Below are 21,002 nucleotides of genomic sequence, written 5' to 3' on the forward strand. Positions count from 1 at the left end.
GCGTGCGAGGGGTTGCACTCGAAGCGTGGGCTGGGCAGGGCAGGAGCGGCTGGTGAACTGCAAGGTAGTTCCCCGTGCCCGCCCTTTGTATAGACAGGCAGAGGGGGCAAAAAAACAGGGCTGGGTGTACTAGTGATGAACCTCCGCAAAACTTGGCAGAAGCTTGCTTGAGCTTGTCTGTGGACAAAGTGGATGACGCAATGTCGTGGTAAGTGGTGCTCTGATTTGCCGGTTCTCCGGTCACGTGCGCTGGTGTCGAACGCGGCCTGGCTCCTTCCAATTTTAGCCGGTCGTCGCAGCGTGCTGCTACAGAGCATGCAGTTAGTAGAGAAAGTCCTGCGACTAGATGACTGCTGCATTTTCGAAATATTGGCGAATTTGGCAGCAACAGCGACTATTGGCTGCGAGTGCGACGATGTGGTGCTACTCTGGTTCCATGGCCTGTTCTGCTCGGATTGATTGCTCGGCGCTTTGGTCGACGGCTCCCGTCCCTTGCACGCGTCGGCCCGCGTTGCAGCAGCTCCACCACCACTTCTGTCATTGCACTGCCGAAACACGCGTCGCCGTCTAAACTATCGACCGTGCTCGCACCACTACTACTACATTTAGCGGCCCCTATGCTTTCGACGAGCTAACATAGCTCTGCCCGTGCTTCATTTAGTGTTCTTCGCTTACAACAAACGGTCGATGCGGTGTTCCAACGGTGACGGGAAGTCGGATCTCTCAACCGGCCGCCGCTCTTGCTACAGCCTTCGACCGCAGACTAACGCATGAATATATACCGCTTCCTCCAACTCCTTGCGGTTACTCTACTGTGCCGTGATATTGAGCGAGTCGGCCTCGTACAACTGACAAAGTAGCTTGGGCCGCGACTCGTGGTGGTGGTCGCTTGTGCGATTGGCTCGACGTCGTCAACCTTGTCGTCACCCCTGACAATCAGCGCCAGATTCTACCGAAACTCCGACAAGTCCGGCCCCATGGAGATCTCAATGGCCGCAACACGACCATACGCGAGCTTGGCGCGCGAGATACCCTCGAAACTTGTCCTAAAATAGGCAGGCACCACGGACGCATACTAGAAGGCTCGCGTACAGGCATTGGCATCCCAGCATGGCCGAACTCGCTATAAGAAGCCCCGGTGCCTGATTATTTGCAACACCAGCAGCTCTGTTTCACTCAGCTCCAGCACCGCAATGGCCCGCTCACGATCCATCGCCTTCATGGCTTCGGCCGCCATTCCCGCTGCCATGGCTGCCACCAGCGGCACTCTGACCGCCCTCTCCATGAATGTTGCCGGTCTGCCTGAGATTCTGCAGAACAACGACGTGCCCGGCGATAAGACTACCAACACTGCCTCGATTGGCACCAAGTTCTCCGAGTACAGTTACGACATCATCCATGTCCAGGAGGACTTTAACTACCATGCCACTCTGTACGAGTACGACACTCACCCCTACCGGACGGCAACCAGTGGCGGCGTGCCCTTTGGATCAGGCCTCAACACCCTGTCCAACTTTGACTGGATTGATTTCGAGCGCATTGAATGGGACGACTGCTCTAACGCCTCCGGTGCCGATTGCTTGACTCCGAAGGGCTTTACCTTCATGCGCGTCAAGGTTGATGAGGGTGTTTGGATTGATGTCTACAACTTGCACACTGATGCTGGGTACGTGAACTTTTGCAATCTTATTCGAAACCGTCCATTTGCACCTGTATACGCATCCATGAATCAATATAAAAAAAAAAAGAAAAGAAAGAGCAGAACGCACGCTGACACTCCCTCCCCCAAACAGCACCGAAGACGCCGACGAAGCCGCCCGCACCTCCAACGTCAAGCAAGTCGCCGCCGCCATCGACACTTATTCCACCGGCAACGCGGTCCTCGTCTTCGGTGACACCAACTCGCGCTACACGCGCGTGCTGGACAACATCGCCCTCTTCACCACCCAAAACGGCCTCACGGACGTCTGGGTCGAACTCGAGCACGCCGGCACGCCCCCCTCAACCGAACTCCTCTGCGAGAACCCCTCCACCACCGACGCCTGCGAGACCGTCGACAAGCTCTTCTACCGCGGCTCCAAGCTGCTGTCCCTCTCCGCCACGGATTTCCGCTACGACTCGACCAACTTCCTCCAGGCGAACGGGTCGATCCTGTCCGACCACAACCCCATCTACGCCGCCTTCGACTGGGCCGTCGCGGAGGGACTGCGCCAGTCGAATTTCCACGGTGGGCCCCACGGCACGTGGTTCTCGGACGTGCCGAGCCTGCCCGCCTCGCCGTCGCCGAAGGGTGCGACGCTGACCCTCAGCGGTGCCAACCGCCTCGATTCCGTCGCGCTGAAGTTGGCAGATGGGACGGAGTTCTCGCACGGTGGGACGGGCGGCACCGCGCAGAGCTTGGCGCTGGCGGCGGATGAGTATGTCAGCAGCCTGCGCCTGTGCCAGGACAAGTACAACAACCACACGCGCATCTTCTACGCGCTGGCGACGACGAGTGCGGGACGGACGGTGGCGGCCGGCACGGAGACGAGCGATTGCGTGACGTTTGATGCGCCGAGTGGATTTGGATTGGTCGGGTTCGCAGGCCGGGATGGGGATGAGGTGGATGAGTTGGCGGCGATTTGGGGGAAGATTTGAGGTTGGGATGGAGTGATGGGCCGTCGATGTGGGGGCCTTGCTTTTCTTCGCTGTCAATAGTATTGAAAATATGGAATAATAGTTATGTGTGTTGCGAACTGACAGAGTGTTGTTGTTGTTGTCGTTGTGCTGAGATAAATGCGCACTGGTCGGGTGCACGATCTTTGACCTTGTTAATCCTTGACTGTTCTCGATATGTCCGAGATGCTGAGCGTGAATTAATGTGGTAGAAAGGAAACTCATGGCGACAGGCTTGCAGAGTTGCGCATTAGGGGCGGCTGGTGTTGGTGGTATCAAACTCAGTGCGAATGCAGGCGCGAGATCGTGGGAGAACGTTTTGAATGAGGTTGCGCAGGGACGGCAGAAGAGTTATGTGTATCCAGGAAAGCAGTAGCGGCCGCGGCCGCGCGAGATGCTGCTAGGTAGGTTTGCAGATTATCACTCACCGAGGTGAGTAGATCTTGTGCGCGTCACTTCAGTTGACGAGGCGGTCGGCGAGGTCATATCAAGAGACGATGCGGGCGATGACAGTCGCCGAAGTGGCCCTAGGTCAGTGCGTGCGTCGTGTTGTTAGTGACGATGCTGAGCATGGTTGCCGGGAGCATGGTAGTGACGAGGGGAAGCAGCGGGGTGGGGGCGCGGTGGGGAGGAGACGGGATGGCGTGGGCAAAAACAACAGCCGGCAGTCTTGCGGAACGACGAGGAAGACATTAGCCAGGGCGGAAGGCCGCGACCAGCGTCGCGGATGGAGAGCAGCTACCAGGTCGGCGGAGAATCAGCAGCAGGTGAAGCGGACGGTGACGGGCGAGCAGGAATATCTATGGGGTACATAAATGGTTCCGTCAGTTCCAACTGTTGCCTTCGGGCATCACTCAGGCTCTGCGGCTTCGGCTGTATGACCTAGTGGTAAGTTTCATTATTACAACGAAAGAACACGCTAACAACTTCAAAGACTTGAGTCTAGCATTGGGCAAAGAGCAGCCTAGTAATAAAACCGGGGGCCAATGCCCTGTCTAGGTTTTCCTATATGCGCAGCCCTTCGGGGCTCGATTATAGTTTTTGCCAATTTTTTTCCTACCTTGGTTTCTTCCTTGCTATGTCAAACGATAGTGGTTGGTGGTTAAGAAATAAATGGTTAAAGAATGGGTGACGCTCCAGGTGTGGTTCGAATGGTGGACTGCTTTTGCTGCTACGAGCACCCGCCCTCCGCGTTTACACTGCCGCCGCTACCTTAAGCGTCTTCTGCTATTACTCTATCAGTATCCGAGACCGTATCAACAAGTCTGGGGTCGAAGTCCTCTTGTGTGCCGTCTTGGTGCGCTTGTGTTGAAAGTCACGCTGGGAATCCCCAACGCTCTTCTGCCACATCTGGTACAATGATTCTTTCTGTGTGTTGCTGGGGCTGATCCGTGTTGGCAAGACATAACTGTGGCTATTTTCATAGTTCAGTTGTCCATAGAAGGAGAACAGTGTCTTTGCATCGTGTCCCTCTGCTCGGTCCTGATGTTGTACTTCTTGGGTCATTGGACCCGAATATGGGAGGATTGGTTCGGACTGCTCCTGCCTTGACCTCAGAGCAAGCCCTAGACCGGCGTTCTAGCTCGGGCTCCAGTCCCTACTGCTGTCGTTGATGCTCCTCCACAGCCATCGTCTCTACATGGATTCTTTGCATCCTCGCTGATATTTCTCCAACCTCACTTCACCCAAGCTCATAAAGTATGGGCTACTGGGAAGAGACAACTCTTCCCACCATTGCCACAGCTGATCTTCAGTGTCGTCGTCTCCAATCCAGAGCCATTTCATAGGCATCAATGGCGAGGAGGATGAGACGAGCTCCTTAAGAATATTGACTTCATAGGCGTAGATTCATTCATATACCCATAGCTGCTTAGATTATCGCAAGCTTCCAAGCAACCTCACCACACAGAAAATATGACAAAGTAGAACACATGCTTGAGATACTTCCATTCCTCTATTTACTTTTCCGGTATAACGGCTGTGACAAGCAACCTCGCTTTTTTCCGCACTTTACCAAGAGAGTCCGAAAAACCCCGGGCCACCACTCTTATTAACAAGAATCAGAGCAAATCACCCCAATGCAATAGTGTGCAGCGCAAAGAAAATCGTCCAAACCATCCCTGAAGAAGATAAAAGACGCCGAAGGAAACTGGATATGCTCGGGCACACGATCACTGGAGAAGAGGATCCTGGATGCGTGTCAGTTTCCGTACCCTTGTAGTCATTGATAGATGATGAACTTACCCTGAAGTGCTTCTGGAAGTTATTCTTCTTGTTCTTCGTCCATTCCGCCTTCGCCTGATCACGCTGCGCGCGCTTCGCCTCCCTCTTCTCCACAGCGCGGACCTCCCTCTTCTTGACGTCGCTGACGCCGACCATGCCCATCCCGCCGTTCGCACGGGAGACGAGCTGCCTGCCGCGGCCGCGTTCGTCGCCACCGCGCTGGCTGGGATCGAGCTCGACGCCGCCGTCGTCCTCGTCGTCGGAGCCGGCGCGGCGCAGGGCCTGAGCCTCCTCGATGGCGAGCTGCTCGGCGCGCTCGGCGGCCGACGGGTAGTTGTGGAGGTTCTGGCGGTAATAGGTGCGGAGGGAGCGGTGGCCGGCGGTGCGGCCGGTGGGCAGGTGCAGCTCGTACTCGTCGCGGTAGACGGCGCGGGGGCCGCTGTGGGTGCGCGCGTGGAAGCCGTCGGCGGCTTTGTGTGGGCGCGGGTCGGTGTGCGAGTGGTGCTTGGACAGGCCGAGCTTGGCGTAGCGCTCCGAGTGGTCGTCGATGGGCACCGACGTGATCTCGTCCGTCGGCACGTCCGAAACGCTGGAATCGGTTTCCCAGCCGTCGTCCGCGCCGTCTTCGCCTTCGGTCTCGGAGCCCTCGTCGTCGGTGTAGGTGCGCGTGAAGTCGTAGAACTCGCCCAGCTCGAGCATCTCGTCTTCGCTGTCGTACGCGATCTTGCAGTGGCCAGTGTCGCGCATGTGCGTCTGGATGCCTGCTGCCGTGTACACCAACTTGTTGCAGTACAAGCACTGGTAGTATTCGTGGATTTTCCTCCACAGGTGCTTGAGAAGGCCGTCCAAATCAACTAGATATTCAGGCTCAGGAATGAAGAGACTGTGGAAGCGCTGCATGTGGGCAATGTTCAGATCGCGAGACGGGGAACGGTAGTTGCAGAAAAGGCAGTCAAGAATCTGGTCGGGCACTTCGCTCTTCGCTGATTGGGTGGCAGTGGTCGTTCTCGACAACATGTCTCCTTGCTCAGAGTTTGCGGCAGAGTGGTGAGGGCGCGTGGGCCTGCGCGAAATAGGGTCTCCGTCTTCCAGGGTGGTCTTTTCCATGCCATCCACGACCCTGGAGAACTCGGCTTCCGCCTCCTTGTCGGGAGTGCCGGTGGACGCCGTCTCGATGGGTTCGCCGAGAGAGAAAGTCGAGCTCATAACCGAAGTGGCATCGTCCTCCTTGACGCCGGAACGGGCGGCTTTCTGCTTCGCAAGGACATTCTGCTTGTGCTTCTGGCTGTTCAAGTGGTTGTTGAAAGCGTTTTCGCTAAAGTACGTCTTTGCACAAGCATCGCAGCTCTTTTCAAACTGGGCTCGGGCAGCAGTGGCGGCGGCCGAGGCCTTGTTCGCGAGGACCTTTTCCGCAAAGATCTCGGAGGAGAGCGGGGGAAGAGAGGCGACGCGGCGTTTCAGATTGTAGCGACTAGATTATGACATGCTTCTTTAGCATCATTGCCGTCATTCGTCTCAACTTGGAAAATGCGGGATTTTGACTCACTGCCAGTCCGTCTGCATGTGGGCGCGCTGCAGCTCGCTGGCGCGGAACGCCACCTGGCAGGTGTTGCAGGTGAAGGGGTGCGAAGCGGGAGTCGCCATGGTGCCTGGTGCCTTCTGGGGGAGTTGCTGTGGCGGGAGGAAAAGTTGAGTGGTGAAGATAACGGATTGCGTCGGGGCCGCTCGGTGGCAGTGGGTCGCAATCGGTTTGCGGGAGATTGCCCAGCAGCGCTGGCTCGGGCCTCGATAGGAAGGGCAAGCGGGGAAGAAGCTGGAGCGGGAGGGCGAGGTATCGTGCAACGGCGGCGGCGGGGGGAGCTTGTAAAGAAGGGACCGGCGGGCTAGCCAGTGGCGAGTGCTCGTCAGGATCGGCTTACCAACGCACGGCGCGAGGAATTTCGACAGGCGCGTAGGGCTGATGCAGTGCGAATGACGTCTGAGCGCATGCAGGGTATGCCGATTGCCCGCCTGCTGACACAGCACACCTCCATCTTTGACTCGTGGCAGCTCGCCCTTCTGTCCATCAAGAGCGCGAGATGGTTTGCTAACAGCCTCACCACTGCCTCGAACCCGCGCTGGCCCCCCGACATGCCGCACCCCGCCTCGCCTGCTGCGTGCTTTGTGACCTCTGCAACCTCCGCCCGACGCCAGCGTCCACCGCCGTCACCCACCTCGCTGTCATCCCGCGCCCCGACCGCAGCGCGTCTGCCTTGCGCCCCTCCCGCCCTGACCCGATGAGATGACGAGCGACACACGAGGGGCTGCTCCCTCCTCCACCGCCATGGCCCATCCGCACCAGCCTACCCAGAAGTTGCGGGACGCGTGGGCGCGCGTCCTCGAAAACAGCGCAGCCGTAGACACCGACGAGGATAGCGTGGCCGGTGCCCTCCGAACGCGCATGACCAGCTTCGAGTACTTGGTTCGTCGGTGCGTGCTTTTTGCTCCACCTGTCACGCCGTCTGCTGATGTCGTGTAGATACATGCTGCAGATCCGCTACGGATGCGACAACGCCAACTGCACTACTCCCACCTGCTTTAGCTGCGTCAAGCGCGCTACGAACAAGCCCGTCCGCCGCCCCTCCCCTCTGACCGCCAGAGCCTTAGCATATCACCTCGCCAGTCAAGACGACCCGGCCAGTGGTCTCTGCAATCCGACGCTCCAAGCCTTCCGCCTCACCAATACTGCCGAATTCGACATCGAATCCGTCGACCCCGTACGCTTCAAGGTCGACTCACGATCGTTATCACAAAATCTATTCAATACCCGAGTTTCGCGAACTCTCCAGGCTTCCGGCGGATCGGACGAACAAGGCGAGGCCAGTGAATCTGCAAATAGCAGTCCGCTCGGCGAGGTCAGGAGAGATGGGCTGGAAGCTGAACACGAGGCTCGGGTCGTCGACCCTGTACCTACACTTGGAAGCCATCTCGAGAGGCTAGCTGTCGACCCGCCGTCAACGAGCAATGGTGATGTGGCGGTCAAGCCCAAATCCAAAGCCGCCAACGGAAGCGCAAATGGCCATGTGGTTCCTCCAAATGGAACCGTCCCTGAGCTGGGTCGAGACAGTCTGACCGCATCTACGACACAGTCTATCGACGGTGATTCAGACAGCGGAAAAGAAAATGCCGTTTTGACCCCGCCCAGTGATATAACCCTCGACGGCGGTTCCTTCGCTGGTTCCGACAAGGCTGACAGGCTGACATCTCGCGCTGCGCGGAAGGACCGGGATTCATCGGCGAAGTCGTCTACGCAAAAGGTGAGGGTCCCCTTGAGGGACGACCCGGTTCCAAAGCCCCGGTCTCAGTCTGGCAAAACAATCTTCGCCACAACCCATTTGACTTGCGCTATCATGGAGGACTTGAAGCGGATTGCGATGTCGGATGGATCCATCCCCGACACACGAACGAGAGATGCTATCGTAGAACCGACGAGCTCATTCCTGAACTTTGGCCCCAAGAAGAACTGGCGCATCGTTGACGAATGCCTCTTCCGGTGCCTAAGCAATCCGCGTATTCTTATCAAATCTTTCCGTGAGAAGACCACCGCATGGACGCATCGCAACACACCACTTGCGCATCTGGATGCGTGGGAGATGGAGCATGCTTTCAGGTCTTGGCAGTCCATCAACGGATCGCTCATCTATGACAGCCTCTGGCACAGCTTGGAATGTCTATTCACGCCGCCTCCTGAGCTCAAAATCAGAAAGCAGCCACGGACGAAAAAGCCTCTTCCAGATGACATGCCAAGGCGTGCAGATGACGGTCAGTCAGACTATGTGTCTGATGAAGAAGCTGCTCATATCATCATGGTCTGCATACATGCATTGACTTCTCTTGTGACTCGAGGGAAACCCAACGCATGGAAGTTTGTGCGAGGACTGCGACCATTTGGATGGATTTCTCCCAATGACACTCCCAACCTGGCAGACAACCAGACTACCGTGCCATATACACCCATGTGGCTCATGATCACGGATCAGCTGGAATACGAGCCCGCAGTCCGCCTGGCTACTCGTTTGGTCAGAGCGATAGCGGCTCGGCGATGCTTCTTCGAGATGTTGAGAAAAACATCCAAAGAGTATCCCAGAAAGTCTCATTGGGCGATGACCATCGTCTGTAAGCATCTGGTTGATTGCGAAAGGTATAGGCGTGTTGGGCTTTTCCGAGCCAAATGGGACGAGGACAGAGTCATGGATACTTGGTCGAACTGGACCATTGCTGGCACATTTGTGGAATGGATGAAGACAATCGTCATGAAGAACTGGAACGGACAGCACGAACTTAAACGTTGGGATGCTGCCGGAGCGGCCGCCGATACCCTCAGCGACCTTTACGACTACTCGAGCCTCAATATTCATCGCCATATGTACGAACTTTCATACTTCAAGTACAAGCTGGATACCACGGAACTCATCAATAGCTACATCGATCGCAAAGACGATCCGAACTATCGCCACATCCTGCATCACACCTTCTTCTTTCCGAGCGGACTTCTGGTGCAGTACTTCCGCGCTCTCAATTTCTCAGTCATGTCAAAACACTACACTACCGCGGGCAACAACTACCACCTTCAAGATAGGTTCGGTCGGCATTTCCTGAGCGACCAGTGGCGAGACTATCTTGATCAACACTATGCGACTGCATCTAATAGATACCTGTCTTTGGATGTGCGACGAAGCCACGTATTGGAAGACACTCTCGATCAACTATGGGGACTGGAGAGACGGCAGCTTCTGCTACCACTCAAAGTACGCATGGGAAAGCTTGAGGGAGAACAGGGTGTAGATCAAGGTGGTGTTGCGCAAGAGTTCTTCAGGGTCGCTCTCGCCGAAGCGTTCAATCCTGACAATGGTAAATGCACCCCTCCCCCTGAGCTGGCTCAAATTCTAACTTGAAACCCCAGGCCTGTTCACAGTTGATCCTATAACACATGTAGCATGGTTCCAGCCGTTCTCATTGGAGCCATTGTCAAGATTTGAGCTCATCGGCCTGCTCTTTTCCATCGCCATCTATAACGGCATTACCCTCCCCGTTAGCTTCCCTGGAGTGCTTTACCTGAAGCTCATTGGCAAGGCGGTTCAACCTCATCATATCAGCGAAGGGTGGCCCGACCTTGTCAAGAGCTTCCAATTCCTGCTGAGCTGCGAAGATGACGTTGGTGACATCCTCAGCCGCGGTTACGAGTTCAGCTTCGAAGCACGCGGTCTCATCATCAATATTAACATGGATGCCGTAAAGTCCGAGTTTGACGTACCTTCACCATACACGATGCTCGATGATGATTCCGTCGAGATCACCCCTTCTCCTTCCAATCCGACTCCCATAGTCAACTGGCCACCTGGTACCGAGGCGCCGCTCGTGACGAACGCCAACCGAGAGCAGTTCGTCTGCGATTACGTCGCATGGCTTACCGACAAGTCCATCCGCCCCCAGTACGAGGCCTTCGCTCGTGGGTTCCATGCTTGCCTGCCGCCGGAGCATGTGGCATTGCTTCGCCCTTCTCTTCTACAACACATCGTCGAGGGAAGCACCAACATCGACACTCACGCCCTCGAGCGCGTCGCCCGCTACGATGGCGGCTTCGACGCACAGCACCCCTTCGTCCACACATTCTGGGAGGTCGTCCACGCGATGAGCCAGGAGCAGAAGCGGAAACTTTTGGAGTTCGTGACGGCTAGCGATCGCGTGCCGGTGGCGGGCATCGAGAGCGTGGTTTTCTGGGTCCAAAGGAACGGGCCTGATGGTGAGGGGTTGCCGACCAGTAGTACCTGTTTTGGACGGCTGCTCTTGCCGGAATATGACGGGAAGGAGAAACTGGAAACGAAGTTGGCGATTGCGCTGGAGAATAGCAGGGGTTTCGGTGCTGCGTGAGACCACATGCGAGGAAAAAGGGGGCTCATAGATTGTGTTATGGGTTAATATAGACTAGTCTTACAGACTGGATATTCTGAACTTATTTCATCTCTCAGAGACATAATTCTTCGATGCGTTGATGTTGTTCGTGACTGCACAATGGACTGCTGACTCGCCAACGCGAACCTCGACTAGTCGCCTGACTCGCTCTTCCAAAACTTTCCCGCGCGCAAAAGCTCCAGCATCTTCTTCACCCAGCAAGCTCATTTTCCACCAGTACTACTCACCACAATCTCCTGGCCTCACCGCAAGATAACGACAAGTCCTTGCCTCTCGAACCACTCCAAGCGCTACACACGACTTCATCCACAAACACACACCAACCACCCACCATGCCCAAGCGCAAGCGCGACGAGCCCTCCTCCGCCTTCGACTCTTCTTCCTCTTCCTCCGAACCCGAAACCACAAAACAATCCAACCGCAACCGCAATAGTCGCCGCGATGCAGCCGCCCCATCCTCCACCTCCTCCGCCAAACAACGCAAACAACTCCCCACCCGCCTCGAGCAGGCCAAGAAGGAGCTCGTCAAAGCGCTGAAGATCGCGCGCGGCTTCGAGCGGCAGAAGCTGTCGCGCCGGCGCAAGGCGGCAGAGAAGGAAAACAAAGCTGGTGATGTGCAGAGGATTGACGCCGAGATCGAGGCGCTGAAAAAGATCGAGTATCAGAAGCTGGCCGAGGCGCATTTGTACAAGACGTTGTGCAAGATTAAGAGCGTGAGGGAGCATGAGGCGTTGCCGCCGTGGGTGAGGGAGGGGGAGGGGGAGAAGAAGGCTGCGGGAAAGGAGCTGATGAATGTGCAGGCGAGGTTGTTTAATGCGAATCCGACGAAGGAGGCTATGGCGGTGGTGGTGAGGGATGTGAGGGCGATTTTGGGGGTGGATGAGGTGGTGAAGGGGCCGCAGGCGAAGAGGGCGAGGGGGGAGGAGGCTGCGAAGGAGAAGGGGAAGGGGAAGAAGAAGAAGGTGGAGGTGGAAGAGGAGTCGTCTGAGGACGTGGAGGAGGGAGTCGGCGAAGGGGAGAGTGGGGAGGAGGAGAACGAGGGAGATGATGCTGAGTGGGACAGCGAGGAGTTTGCTGGCTTCTCCGACCGCATAGCTGGGTCGTCGGACTCGGAGTCTGAAGAGGAGGATGTCGAGACTGCGCTGAAGAAGCGGCCGTACAAACCCGTCCGTGACTTGTCCTTCACGCCTCCGTCTTCGCGCGAGGCGTCGCCGTCGGGTTCGTCTGAGCCGACTTTCTCGGATGACGAAGAGGAGGAGGACGCGTCTCCAGAACCGGCGCCGAAGGCGAAGTCGAAGTCGAAAGAGAAGGCGCCGGTTGTGACGAACAAGTCCACATTTCTCCCTTCGCTCTCGGCTGTTGGCTACATCAGCGGCTCGGAATCGGAGGCCGAGGATTTGGACGAAGAGATCGCGCCTCAGAAGAAGAACCGCCGTGGCCAGCGTGCACGACAGCAGCTGTGGGAGAAGAAGTACGGCAAGGGCGCGAAGCATTTGGCCAAGCAAAAGAACGATAGGAATGCCGGCTGGGATGCGAAGCGCGGCGCAGTCGACGGCGACAGAGGGAAGAAGGGCAAGTTTGGAAGAGACAGCAGGGGCGGCGGCTTCAAACCTGGTGGCCGTGGTCCTCAGGCTACCGACGCGAACACGGTGGAGCTGGGCAAGAAGAAGAACCACAGAGACGACGGTGGCAAGCTTCACCCCAGTTGGGAGGCTGCGAAGCTGGCCAAGGAGAAGGCGAAGCTTGGTAATGTGCAGTTCCAGGGCAAGAAGGTCACGTTTGATTGAGAGAGCATGGGTTGTGTTCATATCAGGATACCATTTACATAGCGCAAAGGCTATATTCAACGTAAATAACACTGCAAACCTTCCCAGCGAAACGGTAACTTCTTCTTTCGCGCACTTTTATGCCGACCGAACTGCTTCGACGTGAGTGCTGGTGCCGTCCTTTGTCGGCATATCTTCGTGATGGATCTGCTTCTCCACTGCCGCGGTCGCTTGGTCTGCGAGCTCCTTGTCCTCGAACACTGGGTTTTGTTAGCACCAACATAATCTTGAGGCAATAGGGAAACTGGAGGCTTACAGAATGCCAGCTCTTCCAACGTCCTCCCGCTGGTTTCGGGGAACAGGAAGAACACAACCACGATCTCGAAGGCGATCCAACAGCAGTAGGTCAGCAACCACTTCCACTTGATCTCCTCCAAGCCGATCGGGTTCACAAAGGTGGTGAAGAAGCCGGCGCCGCGGCCCCAGAACTGGAAGACGGACAGGCCCATGGCGCGCTGGGCGTAGGGGAACAGCTCGACGAGGTAGGTGTAGGTCAGGGCGTTATAGCCGATGTTGTAGGCGGGCGAGTAGGCGAAGATGAAGAAGATGGTGAGGCGCGCCGCGGCGACGGAGCCGGAGCTGAGGAAGCGCTCCATGGAGATGGTCCAGCCGACGTAGACGCAGAGCAGGGAGACGGTGCACGTCAGGTACATGGCGCGCCGCCGGAAGCGCTTGACCAGCAGCGAGATGGTCATGCCGTTGACCAGGTACCAGCACGTCAGTCCGACGTTCAGCTTGCCTTTGAACTGCGGGTCGCTGTAGCCCATGAGCGTGAGCAGGTCGTCCAGGTAGTAGCTGATCAGAGTGTTGCCGCTCCACTGCGTGAAGAGACCCAAAAGCGAGCAGATCAGCACGCGCTTGCGCATGCCGGCCGTGCGGACGAGGTCCATCCACGATTGCTTGCTGTTCTCGAGCTCGATTTTGATGGTCGATTGGATCTCGGCCATCTCGGCGCGCGCGAAGTCAGAGTTCTCGTCGCCCTCGGCATGGTACTTGACCAGGATCGCGAACGCTTCTTCGTGCCGGTCCCGGCTGATCAGGAAGCGCGGCGACTCCGGGATGAAGAAGATGAAGGTCACCTGCAGGAAGGATGGGACGGCTTGGAGGAGAGATGGCACCCGCCACGCCCAGTCCGTCCCTACCTGCTGCGTGCCGAACGTGATGCCCGCCGCCAGGATGGACCCGATGAACCAGCACGCGTTGAACATGGATGTGAGGATTGGTCGTTCTTTGGGGTAGCCCAGCTCGCCCATTAGGGACGAGGCGGCGACGATGCAGAATGGGATGCCGAAGCCGAGGAGGAAGCGCGCTACGAGGTACATTGCGACTGCGATAAATGTCAGAACATGAAAGCAATTGGAGGGGAGAGAAGAAGTCTACGCACCGCCATTGGAAAAGCCCTGCAAAAATGCTCCGACGATCATGACGCAGGAGCCGAAGAAAACACACCAGCGACGGCCGAAGCGGTCGTTGATGAGCGGGATGAACGGAAGAGCGCAGATGGCGCCGAGGGAGTAGATGGCTGCGATGATGCCCTTCAGTGAGCCTGTCGGGTGATTGAAGTCTGAGAAAAAATGTTAGCTAAGGTTTAGAAGAGTAAGATTTATGTAAGATGCAAAACTGACACTCCTTCCACGGATCAACAAGCTGAACGGCGTTGATCATCTGCGAGTCGAATCCGGACGTCATCTCAACACCCATACATGTCGGGAACAGCAGGAAGTAGAGCTTGCGCATGTTCGGCTTCTTGTACCATGGCACCTTGTCCTCGTCGGCCATGCGCTGGAGGACGGGGTCCGCCGCGCCGTTGGTGTTGGGTGTGACACCCATTGTTGCAGTCGTGTCGATTCGCAGAGGTGTGGCAATTGGGAGCTATACAGCTGGAAGGTATTCTCGTGCGAAGGTGGAAGCGTAAAAGCTCCAGCTCACTCACCACGCGGAAACCCTGCGTCCGGCCCACGGTGGTCAGGTCATGTTTATATTTCTTCAGCAGACGTCTATTTTCCGTTGCTCTGCATATTTATCCGCCATTTGGGATACGGCGCGACGGAGCTTACAGCAAGAGCTAGTCAAGGCCGCCTGGGGTCGCGTGGAAAAGAGCCGGATGCCGGGCTAGGATGGATGCGGCCTGGGGTCCTGCGGAGAGGAATGCTTGGCGGTCTGGGGAAAGAGCTGGGGCGGCAGCCAAGAGCGGGATGGCTGGTTGCTTTTTCGGGTAACATTTGTGCTTCGCCATTGGAGCTGAAGGAATAAAGGAAGTGAGCACACCTAGTCCGATTTGTGGTCGATACGATAGGATACGAAGCCCTGCCGCTTGGATGCTGTGATAGGTCATCCGACTAGGTGGGTGTATATGTTGTGCAACAGCAATAAGCAAAATTGATTGGGGTTGGCTGGGGGGATCGACGATGGTGTTGCCAGAAACGTAGAGTCAGTCGCGCCCCCAGCAATTGCACGCCTTCAGCAGTCATTCTCATGACAAAAAATGGTGGAATATCCACAAACAGCTGCGTCTTCTAGAAGCCGTAAGCTTCAGGAACTACAATGCGAAGTTGCGAGCACTGGCTCGGGAGAATGTAGAGGATGAGGGCGCCCAACAGCGGCAAAGTGCCAAGTCAAACCCCGCGTTTCTGATCAAGCCACACCGCATTCAACCAGCTTGGCTCTTTGAGCAAGTAGCCGTTGTGCAACCCTGCCAGCCTCGCTTCGCGGAGATGCGGCGTTGGACAGGAAAGGCGGACCGGCTGACAGCCTTGTTTTGTGATACGTACCTTGGAACGCAATAAACTATTGGTTGTAGCGGTGAGGCTGCGAACTCGTTGAATGCCCAGGATACCTCTTCTGGTATAGGTTCCAACTGGTTCCAATCTGGCATGGTCTTGAGTTTTGCTGAGACCTAGTATAACTGTGTGATCCTCACAGCCTCTGTTCTTCATATTTCATCCAAAGGTGCGTGAGCAAGTGCCATCTTCGGCTATCATCTCGTAATTTTTTCCAGGAGGCTGACCTCCACATCGAGCAAACTCTCGCCATGAGAAATTGGAGAGAGCGCGCTGACATCCATACTCCTTGTTGATTCGATCCTCACATCCGGTACCTAAATCCCTTGGTCTTCCAATCCGTCAGCTCCTCATCCTCCCCTTCCGCATCCACCACCTCCCCAGCCCCTCCATCCCCCTTGACCACCCCCTCCTTCCGATCCCTCCTCTTGTTCTCGAAAGTCAGGTACGCCCGCAGTCCCATGGCCATGACCACAACCAGCGCGTAGCAAATCATGATGGCCCTGAACGCCGTCAGGTAGTGTGGCGCCTCGCTCTCGACGAAGAAATGCGGGCCAGCAATATTACCCGCGCAGTAGGCGCAGAACAGGATGGCCGTCATGCTCATCTTCTTGGTGCTGCCCTTGTAGTTGACGCCGACCAGGCTCATGGCGAGCGGGAGGGCGCCGGGCCCCGTCGACAGCAGGTAGTACGCGAACAGCTTGACGCCGCGCGACACGCCGCTGCTGTAGATGATGGCCGAGCCCGTGACGGGGCACAGCACGACGGCGACAATCAGGTACGTCGCGACGTTGGGGAAGCGGCCCGCGAGCCGGCCCGTGCCCATGATGGTGAAGAAGGCGATGAAGGACGACGGCAGCGTGACGAGCGTCGTTTGGAGGGACGTGAAGCCGAAGCCTTTGAGGACCAGGTTGCCGAAGTTTTGCGTTCCGCCGTTCGGGATCTGCGTGAGCAGCGAGATGGCGAAGAAGAAGTAGGTTTTCGGGTCCATCAGGCATTCTAGTAGCTGAGAGGGCTGCCACACGTGCTTCGCTTTGCCCGTGCCGGCCACTGCGACGCGCTGCTCGGCGCAACGCTTCTCTTCAGCGGTGAGGAATTTGGCCGAGGAGATAGAGTCCGGGAGCAGGAAGTAGAGAGGAAGGCCCCAGACGAAGGTCGCAATACCGAGGACAATGAAGAGCCATTGCCATGGCTCGAGTGGATGCGAGATGTGGCCGATTCCGTAGGCGATGAAGCTAGCGAAGACGCCGCCGAGCGAGTTTCCCGCGAACCAGATGCCAACGCGAGTGGGGATTTCAGACCGCGTGAACCATGACGACGTGATGTAGAGGAAAGCCGGGGAGATGGTGGCTTCTGCTACGCCGAGAAGAAATCGCACCGTTATCAGACCTCCGTAATTCGTGCACGCAGCGGTCAGGGCGACCACGGTTCCCCAGAAGAATGTGTTGATGGCCACATATTTTCCAATTGGAAGACGCTGGATTAGAATAGAGGTCGGGTACGACCAAAACAGATAGCCGAAATAGAACACCTACGCTATGGTCAGTGGCGGGCCCTACTAGGGTGTGATTGTTTACGGACCGAAGACACCCAGCTATATTGTGTACCGTGAAGATTCTATTGACGATTAGCACTCGGAAATTAAGAGTTTCACTAATTACTGCTTACCGTGGAATCCTTCAAGCCAAACACAGACGCGCTTGAGAGGATGGTTTTGTCCATGAAATTTAAGTTGTAGGTAACAAACAGTAGTGGTATCAACCGCATATCAATCTTCCTCAAAACTTTCTTGGCCAACGCAGAATCAAGATCACCCTCTCTATCCTGCCACTCTTCGGCCTCAGAAGCCGTGGCCGTAATTTCGTCATTTTTGTCAGTCATATCGTCGTCGTCGTCGTCGTCGTCGTCGTCGTCGTCGTCGTCGTCAAAGTCCTCTGCCAAGAGTGGTGTCGTCGAATCGGTCGGCCTCAGACGGCGTGGTTTGGTGCCTAAGGCAGAAACTGACTCGGCTTGAGACGACGATGACAGCCCCGAGGAACGTCCGGGAGTCGTCGATGAAGCGGCTGAAGCGGTCCCGAGAGTCGCCGTGGAAGGCGCCGCGGACACGATCCTTCGGGTTTTATGCATGGTCTTGTTTCCTTCCGGCAGGTGTGGTTATCGCTATCTGTGAGTGCGGTGATCGGCCTGCCGACGCATGACCCGAATTGCCGGTGCGTCGGCTATTTTGAGGTTACACGAGCTTTCATGGGACTAGGTAGGTTGCATGGATCGCTGATCAGTAGCGGTTGGTTGGACGAGAAGAGTTGACTTGAAGAGATGGTGTTTGGTTGCAAAGCGGTCGAGGTCGAAGTTGCCAAGAGTACAAGATAAGTAAGCCTTCGCCCTAGTGGATTTGCTTACTGTGTAAGCAGTGCCTGAGGCAGCTGATTGACGATCCTTTGTAATTCTTTTGTACTACTCACGCAGCAGCTATCAGAACCATTAAATCTTCCTGGTATTCTCATTGGACAACATTCTGCTTGAGTAGGCAGTCGAATTTCTTCTCCGGAGAAATTTGTACGGTTTTATAACTTACATCTGTGTCCGGATATTTGCTTTAATCACCCATGAATGAAGAGTAGCGTCGGTCATGTGGCGCAGAAGCTCAAACCTTTTGCTACACACCGTGCACAAACTTCTGTGCTACATCGTACGAGACGACCAGGAGAAAAGTTTAACGAAGATGACATGTTCCATAATCCCACATCAGCAAGATGTGTATTTGATTGAGTCAGGGCAATAATCTCCAGGTGATCCGAGGTTAGAGCTGGTCACCCCACACCTGGTCAAACCTCGTCAACTCGTCCATAAGCTTGCCTTTTAGATCGGGGCCACACCACGATATTTCAACAGCGTGCATTTGCAAGCGGATCATCTCCCGCCGAGTAAACTGGCAGTGCTGCTGCACGAGCCTCAGGTTGTCCTCAACCCACATGTTATGCATGTACGTTGGGTCGTCGGAGTTGACCGTGACTTTGATACCGGCATCGAATAGTTTCCGCACTAGAGGGAAGACGTAGTCGGTGGGGTTGCGACGATGATAAGCATGCGGGCAAAGTGTCATGCCAAGATCTCTCCTCCTGATCAGCTCGATCAGATCCGGCCTTTCAGCGGCATTCAGTCCGTGGTCGATTCTATCGGTGCCGTGACCAGCAATGCGGCTCGCGACTTGCTCGATGTGCGCGTGAGTGTCCTTTTGCCCAACATCACAGTGGCTTGTGATCTTCAGACCGTCCGCTCTCGCCCTCTGGAATACGGCATCAAACAGGGTTGGTGGACGGTTGTACTCGTTGCTATCAAGTCCAATACCACAAAAGACCGTGCCTTTGTAGGGAATGCAGGCTTCGTAGGCTTGCATCGCTGATTCTGGGCTCATGTCCCTCAGGAAACAGAGGATCCAGTTGCAGTGAACATCTAGTTCACGCGCAGCGTCGGCCTTTGCGCGCTTCAAACCTTCCATCACGGCGGCCACAGGGATGTTGCGCCGCGTGTGAGCCTGGATGTCGAAAAAAGGCTCAGCATAACGCACGTGCATGGACGAAGCTTTGCGCAAGTATTGCATGGCGAGCTCGTAGAAGTCATCTTCCTTGTGGAGAACTTCCATGCCGCCGTAGTACGCCTCTAAAAATGTCGGCAGACCGTTGTCCCCGTGAAGCTCTTTACGGTGGTTATACATGGTCTGGTAGCTGCTGCGCAGGGCGTCCAACGAGTCGTATGGCAGGTGGACGCCATTCTTCTGAGCAAGCTGCCAGCGGAGCTCCGGGGTCAACGTGCCCTCAATGTGGACGTGCAGTTCCAGCTTGGGCAGCTCATGGACGAATTGGTCGTCCATCTTCCGTAGTGCGGCCGCGTCTAAATCGAGGTGGGTGGGTGAATTTCCGGGAGTCAGAGGAGGCGCGTGAGCAGAGGGAGCGAATGGCTTTCATGGCGGGAGGGCAGGTGAGTTCGCGGTTTCACAGTGTCGTGAGCGTCGCACTGACGGGGGGTAAAGATTGAACCCTTCATATCCGGGCACCTCGGCTCGCCCTGCCGGGGCCGAGCAGCGGCAATAGCTCTCGCGCGGAGCGAAATAAAGCACCGCCGCCTACGACATCCTCCCTGGTTGAGCGAGGCGGATAAGGTTAGTGTTCCTCCGTCATCGTGCTTGTTGCACTCTGGTTACCTTGCAGGGTTCTCCAGCCCGTCAGCGCGGCGCATGAGTCGCCGTCACAAGCCCAACGAGGCTGAAGATAACGTCATACAACTGCTGTGTGATGGGGATCCCGAGGTGCGCGATCCTTCACCCAGTTGCGAGGTTGGCAACCGGGCTGGACGCTGGCCGGCAAGTGCGCAAGGCCACGCAGCTTCGCGCGGGCTTCTCGAACGTCAAAGCGCACTCGAGCGCAGGGATGGGCCAGGCCGCCTGTGCGTGCGTGGGCGGCGTATGCTAGGCGCCGTTTGAGATGGCACAGCGTGCGGCGCCTCAGCGTGGCAGATTCACAGCCAGCGCTGACGGCGCGCGTCGGGCGGTGAGGGTGTCGTGGGCGGAGGCCAATGGGGGAGCAGGCCGGGCGGATTTGCGGGTGCTAATGCGGGACGCGGTGCTGGCGCGATAAGGAGGGCGATAAGACGCCATCGCTGGTGTTGAGCGTGAAAGGACGGCGGCCGCTTTGTCCGCGCCAACCAATGGCTGGCACAGCAACGACTGCGATAGAGCAGCGCGACGACAGCACGAGACCAAGTCACGCACCGGTCAACGCGGTCGGGCCTAAATCGGCGTGTGCCTGATGCATGCCGGACGCGCATCCGGCCAGCGACTTCCTGGCGTTCGTCCATCGTTGCGGGCGGGAGAGCGACAGCAGCGGCGCGCACATCGCAGCGTGCATTCGAGCGTTCCGAAAGGTCGACTGACGCCAGCATCACATTCGCGAGCAAGTTAAGTCGTCGCCCTGCGGCGTGGCCCCACAGCACCCACGCGGAGTTGGCGGCTTAGCGCGCCGTCTTCGCTGCCGCGGATCGCCCGTGAGCTCCCCCAGACCGTTGCTGCTCGTACACCTCCACGCCAGCATCCACGCCCCGACCCAGCGCACGTCTCTCCTTCTCTCCTCTCTCTCTGCGAGCCTTTCTCTCCCTTCAATCTCCGCGCCGAGCTCGCCCACAGAGCCCGCAAATCCTCGCCTCCTGCCGCCCCAGTGCACCTCCCAGTCATCAGCGTCACTCGGACCAGTCACATGGAGCTAGCATTTGCACCTTGAGCACGCTTGACTCGCCCACCCACGACGCTGCGCTCCGCGACCTTCTCCTGGCCTCATCAAGCCGCGTACCTGCGTTTTCGTTCCCACGCCGCGCTGCGCAGCCGCCGCTACGAGCTTAGAGCTCCGCCGACCCATCTCGCCGCCTGAGGCATCCTAGATACAGCCGCGCCAACCAAGCCCACCATGGCTGCCTGAGCGCCCCCGTCGCCCTCACCACTGGAGCCTGCGAAAAAAGCCTTGTCGACCCCACTGCGGGCCCGCGTTGAATCCTCACCAAAGTTACAGTTCTGACT

General features: G+C 56.9%; 7 protein-coding genes across 7 annotated transcripts; 3 read left to right on the forward strand and 4 right to left on the reverse strand.

Annotated features, from left to right (window-relative positions):
* Positions 1-1,193: 1,193 nt before the first annotated feature.
* On the forward strand, positions 1,194-2,637 carry LTHEOB_6986 (Endonuclease exonuclease phosphatase family protein; the record flags this gene model as incomplete). The annotated part of the gene is made up of 2 exons (XM_035516301.1): positions 1,194-1,666; positions 1,794-2,637. The coding sequence occupies 2 exons, from the start codon at positions 1,194-1,196 to the stop codon at positions 2,635-2,637; spliced, it is 1,317 nt and encodes a 438-aa protein (XP_035371953.1).
* A 2,189-nt stretch (positions 2,638-4,826) lies between these two features.
* On the reverse strand, positions 4,827-6,522 carry LTHEOB_6987 (C2H2 domain containing protein; the record flags this gene model as incomplete). Its single annotated transcript, XM_035516302.1, has 3 exons — positions 4,827-4,844; positions 4,900-6,349; positions 6,425-6,522. 3 exons carry the CDS (start codon positions 6,520-6,522, stop codon positions 4,827-4,829), a joined length of 1,566 nt encoding a protein of 521 aa, XP_035371954.1.
* Positions 6,523-7,201: 679 nt separating this feature from the next.
* On the forward strand, positions 7,202-10,788 carry LTHEOB_6988 (HECT domain-containing protein; the record flags this gene model as incomplete). The annotated part of the gene is made up of 5 exons (XM_035516303.1): positions 7,202-7,347; positions 7,397-8,679; positions 8,845-9,033; positions 9,085-9,768; positions 9,821-10,788. The coding sequence occupies 5 exons, from the start codon at positions 7,202-7,204 to the stop codon at positions 10,786-10,788; spliced, it is 3,270 nt and encodes a 1,089-aa protein (XP_035371955.1).
* A 374-nt stretch (positions 10,789-11,162) lies between these two features.
* LTHEOB_6989 (Cellular morphogenesis protein) lies at positions 11,163-12,617 on the forward strand (the record flags this gene model as incomplete). The annotated part of the gene is made up of 1 exon (XM_035516304.1): positions 11,163-12,617. The coding sequence occupies one exon, from the start codon at positions 11,163-11,165 to the stop codon at positions 12,615-12,617; it is 1,455 nt and encodes a 484-aa protein (XP_035371956.1).
* A 117-nt stretch (positions 12,618-12,734) lies between these two features.
* Positions 12,735-14,486, reverse strand: LTHEOB_6990 (MFS sugar transporter; the record flags this gene model as incomplete). Its single annotated transcript, XM_035516306.1, has 4 exons — positions 12,735-12,856; positions 12,913-13,983; positions 14,041-14,220; positions 14,282-14,486. The coding sequence occupies 4 exons, from the start codon at positions 14,484-14,486 to the stop codon at positions 12,735-12,737; spliced, it is 1,578 nt and encodes a 525-aa protein (XP_035371957.1).
* A 1,254-nt stretch (positions 14,487-15,740) lies between these two features.
* Positions 15,741-17,563, reverse strand: LTHEOB_6991 (MFS transporter; the record flags this gene model as incomplete). The annotated part of the gene is made up of 3 exons (XM_035516307.1): positions 15,741-16,967; positions 17,018-17,053; positions 17,105-17,563. 3 exons carry the CDS (start codon positions 17,561-17,563, stop codon positions 15,741-15,743), a joined length of 1,722 nt encoding a protein of 573 aa, XP_035371958.1.
* Positions 17,564-18,236: 673 nt separating this feature from the next.
* LTHEOB_6992 (Adenosine deaminase) lies at positions 18,237-19,307 on the reverse strand (the record flags this gene model as incomplete). Its single annotated transcript, XM_035516308.1, has 1 exon — positions 18,237-19,307. One exon carries the CDS (start codon positions 19,305-19,307, stop codon positions 18,237-18,239), a length of 1,071 nt encoding a protein of 356 aa, XP_035371959.1.
* Positions 19,308-21,002: the final 1,695 nt, after the last annotated feature.

Source organism: Lasiodiplodia theobromae, assembly GCF_012971845.1.
Source record: "Lasiodiplodia theobromae strain AM2As chromosome Unknown scaffold_20, whole genome shotgun sequence".
Lineage (NCBI taxonomy): Eukaryota > Fungi > Ascomycota > Dothideomycetes > Botryosphaeriales > Botryosphaeriaceae > Lasiodiplodia > Lasiodiplodia theobromae.